This window comes from Embiotoca jacksoni, unplaced genomic scaffold, assembly GCF_022577435.1.
Source record: "Embiotoca jacksoni isolate LCO1_2020_lvr unplaced genomic scaffold, fEmbJac1.0.p SCAF_34, whole genome shotgun sequence".
In the NCBI taxonomy this organism is placed as follows: Eukaryota; Metazoa; Chordata; class Actinopteri; family Embiotocidae; genus Embiotoca; species Embiotoca jacksoni.
The window spans coordinates 577552-588367 of NW_027185386.1; the positions used below are offsets into that span (position 1 = coordinate 577552).

The window sequence follows — 10816 nt, forward strand, 5'->3', positions numbered from 1 at the left end:
ACACCCCCTCCTGTTTCATGAGGAAAATACTAACTGATGTGACGTAGTGTTTGCGAAGCACTATAAAGGTTGTTTTTATTTTTAATAAATCCAAAGCATGTACCGTGTCTCAAGTACACACACACAAAAAATAGGAAAATAAGATACATTTACAAAGAAGTTGTTCCCTGATCGACTGTTACTGCTCGGCTCATTTTATAATCATGAAAGCAATTACACTCTGAAAGTCTAATATAAGTGCATTATACATCTTTCTATACACAATCTAAACAGGCCATCTGAACAGGAAAGACTAAATTATTCCATGAATGATACACAAACAACAAATGAAATGAGGCAAACTTGAGAAACACAACGAAAAACATTTTTTTAAGGATAATCAATGGAAAGGTACGGGTAAAAGGCACGTGATAGTCCTGAGAAACTCATTATATCAAATTTTCCAACCTAAAATTAAATTACATTATTAGAATATGGGCATAATTAAAATGTGACTGCACTGTAGTTACTTTAAAGCCATTCTGGTGATAGATACTGAAAGAAAAAAAATCTAATAAATGGATAAATGGATTTAAAATACCTCTCATTTATAAAAATTCTAGAGTTTGTCCTGAATCAAAATACCACTCTTTATCTGAACACATCAACAGATACTATCAAGATCTCAATTAGATCAGTTTTAACTAATGCCACATTAAAGGATGAATGGGAAATGAAAGATAGAAGGACCTTGGTGACAAAATGGACTGTGTTCTAGTTGACTTCTGTTAAACACAAATTCAACTGCAGGAATAATGTACAAATTCTAGAAATGGTAGATAGTTTCCTTCAATGGTAAATTATAATAACAACAGTTAGAAACTGCAAAGAACTGACTTCCCTTCAAAGTTATTGAACTGAATATTAATGGTGTGGTGATGTTTACGGAAGCAGTTACACATCCTCCTCCTCGTCAAACTTCACTTTGGCATCGTCTGCGTCAAGCTGCAACAGGAACACATCCAGTTACAACAGAGATGTGGATACATAGATTTTTTTTAATATTTAAAATGAATAGTGGAAGCACTTACACATTTCATCTCCAGGCGAGTGAAGAGCGTGCCGGTCATGACCATCCGCAGCGGGATGGTGAGAATGAGGACGAAGGGCAGGGCCAGAGAGAAGGCGCTGATCTTCACCATCCACAGGACGCCCAGGCACAGGAGCTGGATCAAAGTGAAGAGGTGCATCCGCAACGTGGACACCTGCACGGCACGTTACAGGAGAAATTAAAGTCAGAGTCTACTAAAAAAAAAAAAAAGGCAGTTTACAGTGTGGTCACTCAGGGAGATTGTATTCGGCTTATAGGTGCACATACACAATCTAAAGGGTGACTGATCAGGTCTATAGGTCTCGTTGTCAGGGGGTCTAAAAGAAGAAAAGGTCCCTAACCTTTGTTTGAAGTGGCTATTAACATTTAAGAGTGATCATAAAGTGATCATAAAGAGTGATCATAAAGAGTGATCATAGAGATCATAAAGAGATCATATAGAGATAATAAAGAGATCATAAAGTGATCATAAAGAGTGATCATAAAGTGATCATAAAGAGTGATCATAAAGTGACCATAGAGTGATCATAAAGAGTGATCATAAAGTGATCATAAATTGATCATAAAGTGATCATAGAGTGATCATAAAGTGATCATAAATTGATCATAAAGTGATCATAGAGTGATCATAAAGTGACCATAGAGTGATCATAAAGTGACCATAGAGTGATCATAAAGAGTGATCATAAAGAGTGATCATAGAGATCATAAAGAGATCATATAGAGATAATAAAGAGATCATAAAGTGATCATAAAGAGTGATCATAAAGTGATCATAAAGTGATCATAGAGTGATCATAAAGAGTGATCATAAAGAGTGATCATAGAGATCATAAAGAGATCATATAGAGATAATAAAGAGATCATAAAGTGATCATAAAGAGTGATCATAAAGTGATCATAAAGTGATCATAAAGTGATCATAAAGAGTGATCATAAAGTGACCATAGAGTGATCATAAAGAGTGATCATAAATTGATCATAAAGTGATCATAGAGTGATCATAAAGTGACCATAGAGTGATCATAAAGAGTGATCATAAAGAGTGATCATAGAGATCATAAAGAGATCATATAGAGATAATAAAGAGTGATCATAAAGTGATCATAGAGTAATCACAAAGAGTGATCATAAAGAGTGATGCAAAATAGGACACGAAACAGAGAGGACCGCAAAGAGACATAAAACAATTACACAAACACACAATTATCTTAATGATGTGTGATTTTTAGATTGTTAAAATGAACCTGATTATGATCAAATGAACAGATTTCTGTGTAGGATAGATACCCTGGTGGCGTAGGCGTCGGGTGGGTGGTATTTCTTGGGTGTGATGAGCAGCAGCATCCTGTCCCACATCTGGATTCCACTCAGAGACGTGATACCCATGTAGAGGAAGATGCCAAACAGGGCCGTCATAGGAATCATCTTCAGAATAGGCTCCATGAAAATAGAAACGCCTGAAAACCCCCAGAAAGAGTCATTAGAGGAAAAGACGTGTTATCTACTCGGACCCTGCTGTGACTGCGTCGGCAGCTGGACAGTAGAGATGGCAGAACCTACCGACCAGGACGGCCACGAGCATGCCACTGATCCTCTGCTCGAGCACCTTCTCGATCACCGGCCGCGGGCCCTTGGACATGACGGTGAGAGCGTTGGCGTGGGTAACGGATCGCACCGTGGCGGCGCTCAGCCAGGGCATCCCGAAGATGGAGCAGATGCCTCCCATGGTGACCAGGAGGAGCAGGTCGAAATGGAACCCGGAGCCTTTCACCATTTTCCTCTCAGGTTTGCTCACAATCAGCCTGCGATCCGCAGAGAAGATTTGAAAATACAAAAACATTTCTCAAATCTTATTTTATCTTTGTTTCATTTCATTTACCGTGTCACTCACGTGGTAATCTGGGACTCCAGGAAGATGAGGATGAAGACGAGCAATGCGGGGACGCAGCAGGCGCCCATCATCCACACAGGGAACGGCTTTTTTAGTCCCATCGGGTTGATGAACCAGCCTCGGGCACCGGGGTTGGTCACCTCAACACCTTTGGGCACAACCAGTTTCTACAGGAAGACACAAGTGGAGACAAAACTCTTTGAACTCTACTTAATACTGTGTGATAGGTTCAGATTATTTTAGCTGCATACAATATAACTGATATTAGCATTTTGAAGAACACTTACCTGGGTGTAAGCATCTTCAATGCAGATGTCCACAGCAATCATGAAGAAAATAGAGATGGGGACTCCGAAATCTCCGATCAAACGACGGATCTGATGAGACAAACAAATCACAGCTCCTAATCAGAGGGAAGGGACTTGTTAAATTTCTTCGCAGCCTTCTTAAAACTTGATCTTACCGGGCCGGGGAGGTAATGGCCACCCTTGAACTGTCGGAGGAAGAGTGCAATGAAGAAGCAGCCAAACATGAGGCACATGGACAGCAGCGCGGTGTTGGGGTACGCCCTTTCGATCTCCGCCTTCACGGTGATGTTCCCATTTGAATGGATCACCGTGTGCTCTGTGACGACCAGGTGGAAGGGGTTGTCCAGCGAGTCGTTTAGATGTTCGTAGTTCAGGATCAGCGGGTGGGCTTTGAAGATCTGAGGAAGAAGAGGAACGATTATCAGGGAAAGTAAAAAGAAATAAGACACAACAAATGGGAACGTTTGGGCCCTTTAAGGGAGAGAATCTCTGTGGCGTGAAATGGATGACAGGAGGAGACCTTGATGAGCTTGCTGAAGGTCTCGTAGATGAAGATGAGAGAGATGAGGATGGAGAAGATTTCTTGGGTGAAGCGGGAAATGAATCGGACCAGGAAGCTGCCTTCCACCGCCACGATGACGACCACGATCACCACCAGCCACATGCCCACCCAGGTACGGCCCACGATGTACTCGATGCCCTGGGACTTGCAGAACTAGCATTGGAATGAACACGGGGGAAATGGATTTCAATGAGGAAAAAAAGAGCTTTCTAAAGATGGATTTTAGGGGTCAGAACAAATAATAACTTGTACATACAGCGTAAAAAGCTTCCTCAAAGACTAACAACGGTCCAGAGAAGCCGATGACGAGGACGGGCTGGGCGGCGAAGAGGCAGAAGATGATGCCCTGGATGCTGGTGGATATCATAAGCTCTGACACGCCCATCATCTTTTCTGTTTTGTCGGCTGGGGGTCAGACATCAGAGAGCATTAAGAGCAACATTTACGGTCCGTGGACGAATGAAATCTCTCGGACTCTCTTTTACCTAGAAGCCCTCCGAAAGTGATGGCCGGCGAGAGGGCGGCGAAGTAGATGAAGATGACGGCGGCGAGGACCTGAGGGTTCAGGGCGTCGGTGTAGTCGCTGATGTAGTGGCGGTAACGGCGCTTCACGTCCTTCGCCAGCCCACCGAAGGGATAGCCTGTACGGGCCAGAGGGTCCTCCCTCGGCGGCTCGGGAGCTTTGTCGACTGGACAAGCACACAAGTCGAGACGAATTTAACATCTGGTTTCCTGCTTTTAAGACTTTTTCTCATTTTTCCAGCATTATCAGTTCTTGTTTTTTTTTTTTTTTTTTTTTTATTTCTATGCATAATAAATTCAGTTTTAAGTATAACAATAGCTGGTCTGACTCGGCCTAAATGAAGAAAACCTAGTTGGTTCCTTTATTTTCTAAAGCTAAGAGCCCTTTTTCCCTGAGTTTGTTTAATTACTTAAGGACTCTGATATAAACTTTACTTCGGACTTAAAATGTTAGTTCATGCTGTAATGGCTGCGCTGTACGCTGACCTATGACCCTGTCTCCAAAGGCGAGGCGGGTGTCGCAGGGACGAAGTCTGTCGCGCAGCATCTTCCTCTGGAAATCGATCATGGGCTCGAGCATCGCTTTGTCCTGGATCTCAGTAGGAGGTATCACGATGCTGCAGTCCATGAAGTCGGCGATGGCGTTGGTCAGATCTTTGTCGGTCTGGGCCAAGAAGGCCTCCAGACAGAACACCTGTCAGAGCAGGAACACAGACGGAGGTCATTTCACCCGGTCGCCTCTCTACTGGTGGCAGTGTGTGGTGTCGTCGCCGACGCTGCTGCTTCTCACCCAGTCGGCCATCAGAGCCCCCATGGCGCGGCCGCTTTCGCTGTAGTCGATGTTGCTCTGGATCGGGCCCACCAGCACGAAGACGAAGCGTACGGGGACGGAAGACTCCAGAGCCGACTGCATCACCACAGAGTCACTCAGCCGGACGAAGGCCACCACTGGCTTCTCCAGGAACTCAACGGCACCTGTAGGGGACGCTCTCTTTAAAGCCACACCTGCTCCAGAACCACATGGAAAAAAAACCACTGGAGACACATAAGTTGGACCTACCTGAGAGGACAATGGAAGCCTCCATGTTGTCAGCGCTGTCTCTCTGCAAAAACAACAGGTGCATCAGTACAATAAATGTCAGCTCTGTTATGTTAACGCATAAATCTGATATCGATGATCACACGAAGGATGAAACTGGATTAAGATTTGCACCTTTTTAGTCACAGAGAACGTCTGCATCTCGATGTCTCCAGAGGGAGTGACCACTGGTTCTCCAGACTGACTGCAAGGACAAATAAAATCAATACCATGTGCATCCTGCAAACATGTTTACGGCATTTTAATGTTGCAGAATACAAAGTTCGTGAAATATGTGTCCTGTGTGTTACCTGCGTCTCATCAGGAGAGCTCTCAGCAGGGCGTCTCGGTCGCCGGCTTGGATCTCGTTCTTGTCCACCAGCTCATCGGCCACTTTCTCCACCACGGAGGACAGACTGCTGGCGTTCAGGTCGAGGATGACAGCGCCTGAGGACGTGTGATTTGTTTTCAGCTTGTTTCTGATTTGATCTGAAGACACATACTGATTTCTGTTTCGTTTTAGGTTTCAAGGTCACCTGTACTCAGGATCTTGCGGAGCTGGATGAGGCTCTTGAAGGTGAGATAGGAGACATGTGAGGGACCCCAGTTTCCTGAGGCCGGGTCCAAGTTCTCCTCGTAGCCCACCCAGCGGCTGGTCTCCTGCCAGGTGCTGCCCTGGAGCTCGTTCAGCTCCACGTAGGCCTGCGGCAATGCACTGTGCTCAGTTATAAACATAAACTTTAATATCTGATTAGAAAAGTTAAAGAATGGAGACGAACCTGAGCGTCCCCTCGTGTGGTGGCGTTAGTGTTCAGATTCAGAAAAGCTGAAATAAAGTTGCAGAGAAGGGACTTTTGCATCAATATTCAAATAGTCAAATCACCAACAGATGTGGAGACCGTTTAAAGATTTTACCATCTGAATCGCTGGGAATGACGATGGCCTCCAGGGGGGGCTCATTCTCCTCATTCTCCTCATTCTCCTCCTGCCTTTCAGGGTCAAAGATGCCGCTTGGGCCCAGTGGAGTCCTGGAGGTGTGGAGGCAAAGAGACATGCATTAAAGATAAGGATGAGACCATGACAATGTCTCATTAGATCCTGGAGACAACATGCAAGAAGTTGCTGAAGTTACTGCAACGCAGCTCTGATAAAGGAAAAATTGATTAATTTCACATAATAGTGTCTGTGGGTAAAACACTTTGAAGCCTGTAACTGCAGCTGACAAAAAAGTGTCTTCTGTGAGTCAATCAAATTATTACGGCATTGGCAAACTTTAGTGTCTTTAGTGATGTTCTGTGTATGGCCACAAGGTGGCAGCATTGCTCAACCTACTTCTCAGCTAAAGTTGTATCACTCCTTTGGTTACTGGGGACTTCAAACCCTGAGTTTAGACTCTCAGGTTATTTAAGTTTGCAGTACACTCTTCACCAGAACTAGCTGAGTCTAACCCCAACCATGTCCTGATGCCATATTTGCATTATTGCATTATTATTTACATTCACATAAACAAAGTTCAACATAATCCCAACCTTTGCCACTTGAGGGCAGCACAGCAAGCTGTTAACGCAACATTACAATCTTAAACCGTTGTTATGGTGAATATGTTAGCAAACATCAGCCTATTAAACACCCAGCAGACATAACGCAACACAAGCAGTTATCTGAAGTCATGTTTCTGACCGCCTGATGAATATAAATCCAACATTTAATCTGCTTTTAGCTCTGCTTTGGTCTCCACCAGCTACTGGGGAAAATATCTCACTCCTAAGCTGCTTCATGTACCACATACTGTATGCATAAGGTAGTCTGTTGTTTAATGGTAGGATGGTAATGTTTTTTTCACTTAAGACAGCTGTCTACTGCGGCTTGAAATAAATTAAAACTATAAATATAGTAAAACAAAAACAATGAGTCAAAAGAGGCTAAAAAAAATAGATTGGCTCCCTTACACAAACTCATGTGACACACTGTTAAAACTAAATTGTACCACTTAATTGGATGAATTTGTTGGGGTGGTACACATGAGCACTGCCTGTTATGTTCAGGGAAAATGACCTATTATCTTATCAGAAACACGGTGCAGAACCAAACACAGTGCAGGCTTGATTAAACGGAGAGGAGGAACTTACAGTGTCACTGGAAAGGGGAAGGCTGAGTCATTGTCTTCATAGGACATCTCACTGCCCTGTAAGAGGAAAATTTAAAAAGAATTCATGGAAGCTAGTGGGATGAAAATGGAGACGGGAAAACACCTGCAGCTCAGTTTCCATCCCGACCAAACCAAATGTAGCTTTAATATTATCTTGCAGCAATTTTAGAGCTTACTGTTCAACATGTTATATTTTAGTGCCTCTATTAGAATAAAAGTGTTGCATAAAAAAAGACCGACCTCCTCAAAACTGAAGTTTTCCATGGATGTTGAGTCGTCTGTCCTCCAACTTCCAGCTACTTTAATGCATTCCCTAAGAGAGAAAATGAATCAACACACACATATATGAGTTTCATTTAACTAAATTTAAACAATAAATGACTCTTTGGGGAGCAGTTACATCAATTTTTAAGATGAGGGTTTCACCTCGTAGGGGTTTTGATTTACTTTTAATGCAGACATGCACATCGCCAGCATCCAAAGCACAGGATTTTTTTTTTTTTTATATACTTTGGTATTAATCACAGTAAAAATATCATGTTTTATGTTAAATTTTGTTGAGTGTCTTTACAACTGAGGAGCTCTCAGTCTTTTTGAAGCAACTTTACAGAAGTTACTGCCATTTCCTGTCACGCCGCCGCTCTGAGTTCATGTGCAGAGCTGCAGCTCAGAGCAGATAATCAATCAGCCGTTGAAAATGTGAAGTACGTTCTGGTTTCAATAGAAGACGCAGAGCCTTATCTCTGGGTTACACCCTTCAACCAGGCGCCTCTGTTCTACTCAGAAAATGCAGCATAAAAATTATAACTGCAACATCAAGTAATACAGAACATTTAGAAGGGAATAATATTGTCTCATTTCCATTAAACAAACAGCTGAACAAGCCCGGACCTTCTTTTTGTAAATTTTCAATTGAAAATATTTGATGGCAGACGGCCTGAACAGAAGTCTTATTACACATCAAGTTTACAGCTGCTCAAAAATAATAATAAGGAATGAATAACAGTCATTTTTAGAACGAACAAATCTACAGATCTGAAAAATGCTTGTGAACAAATGACCCATTACTGAAAAATTACTGCGATTTTAACAGACAGCTACATTAATTTCAGAAAATTATAAAACTCTTCACCAGATAAAAGTTTTGTTACTTTCCAAATGGGATATTATTTAATCATGTCTTTAAATAAGGAAAGAAATGTTTGAAATAATGTTACAGAATAGTAAGAAAAACATTATTACTATTACGAGGTTACTATTTCTTTCCAAGAGAAGAACTTCAGCTCACAGAAAATAATTTCCACCCAGAACTCCGGCTCTTATCTTACAAATATGGAAGAAGTTAGAATAAACTTCTTTCTTATCAAGCTTCTTTTAGATATCAATCATGTTTGATCTCTATCTAATGCAGAAAGTACCAGAGGAGGCCACACCCCTTACCTGTGTCCAGGTACTCCCACCTGGTCTCCAGCACTGGAAACAGGACGATCTCTGTTCTGTCAGTCCACAGAAGCCCGGTGACAAAGTGAGCTGGCACCAACAAAAGAGATGAGTACAGTGACAGAACCAGAGGAGTGGGACCACCCACATTAAAACTACGTCAACCCTGAAGATGCGCAGGACCCAACAACCCTCTCTGGTTATCCAGCAACCTGGCGGGGAGGTGGGGTGTGTGACGGACAAACATCACTATCAGTCGGTGACACCTTGACGCAGGGATATCCCAGCCCTAATTCACCCACTACGCCCTTTTCAGCGTGAACTGAGTCCAAACCAGGACGAGGACTTGAAGGAGACCCAACGGACTGAAGGCCGTCCTGTCTGGGGGGCACACACGGGGCCAAGAGGGTCGAGAAGGGGGCAACGCAGTGTATCAGGGGGGAGCATCTTACTGCGTCATCTTGTTTACGTGCCGGGGATTCCCTCACGGTGGGGGCTGGGTGGCAAGAGTTTGTTCTGTGATGCAAAACACATTAAACTTTTATCATCACATGACCTGGAGCTGGTTTGTGTCTCGTTGGTGTGACATGGTGGCAACAGGGCGAGACGTCCTCTGCTGCTGACCGGAGGTGGATGCTCGTAGTCGCTGATACAGGAATGCTGATGAAAAGAAGAAAACATCAAAGGTTCATATTCAAATAAGAAAAATAACCAGGAAAGCAACATTAAACAGTAAAAAGTCTGTGATGACAGTTTCTTCGAGGGCATCGCTGGCAAAGAACAGAAAAAGATTTGAGTCCTGACAGTTCAGTTCAAAGCATTCCACCATCTAAAGAATGAAAGGGGCATTTTGAGGGTTTCCAAGAAAAGTTTAAAGGCCAAAAACACTCAAGTCAAAAAGTGCAAAAGGTGCAAAGCACATTTGTCCTGAAGGTTTTATGGTTTCTGAAGTAAAAACCAAACACACAACCAGAAAGTAGTCACACAGTGGGATCAGTGATCAAAGTGATTAGAGATTTGTTGACATTTTTTTAATAAGATGTGTTAACACTCTTATCAATCTGTGATTGTCGACCCACCAACAGTTCATGTCTTCTATCTCTATGCTGTCCTTTTCTCTCTCTGCTCTCCTCACCCCAACCGGTTGAGGCAGATGCTCCGCCCACCTCTGAGCCTGGTTCTGTTAACAGATGCTCCGCCCACCTCTGATCCTGGTTCTGTTAGCAGAAGCTCCGCCCACCTCTGATCCTGGTTCTGTTAACAGATGCTCCGCCCACCTCTGATCCTGGTTCTGTTAACAGAAGCTCCGCCCACCTCTGATCCTGGTTCTGTTAGCAGAAGCTCCGCCCACCTCTGATCCTGGTTCTGTCGGAGGTTTCTTCCTGTTAAAGGGAGTTTTTCTTCCCTCTGTTGGAGGTTTTTCTCCCTTAAAGAGGAGTTTTTCCCTCCTAGCTTATGTGGGAATTGTTGAATTGTTGGTTTCTCTGTATAATGCTGTGAAGTTCTGCTGTAAAGACTTTAATGTGTTAAGTGCCATGAAATAACTTGTGTTGTGATTTGGAGCTACATAAATAAATTGAATTGAATTGAACACTGAAGTAGCCTAATGATATTAGCCACACATATGAAATCCATACGTCCGCTGTCCCTGACTGAGCGGCCCACCGGGGCTCAGGCCCGTTATCACCAATCATTGAGGCTATCTGCTGCGTCCATGTGTCTTAACATACAGCATACAGACACTCCCAGTCTTCAAATAGCCATTTCATCCAA

General features: G+C 43.2%; 1 protein-coding gene across 1 annotated transcript; it reads right to left on the minus strand.

The window, feature by feature from the left end:
• Positions 1-49: 49 nt before the first annotated feature.
• slc4a1a (solute carrier family 4 member 1a (Diego blood group)) lies at positions 50-9211 on the minus strand. The gene is made up of 21 exons (XM_069165493.1): positions 9044-9211; positions 7844-7916; positions 7584-7639; positions 6370-6482; positions 6234-6280; positions 5991-6156; positions 5766-5901; positions 5590-5659; positions 5437-5479; positions 5167-5351; positions 4863-5070; positions 4340-4543; positions 4111-4259; positions 3813-4007; positions 3448-3690; positions 3272-3361; positions 2985-3151; positions 2654-2895; positions 2381-2550; positions 1071-1244; positions 50-984 (listed from the first exon to the last, which is right to left on the minus strand). Exons 2-21 carry the CDS (start codon positions 7865-7867, stop codon positions 934-936), a joined length of 2733 nt encoding a protein of 910 aa, XP_069021594.1. The 5' UTR covers positions 7868-7916; positions 9044-9211; the 3' UTR covers positions 50-933.
• Between the last annotated feature and the right edge of the window lie 1605 nt (positions 9212-10816).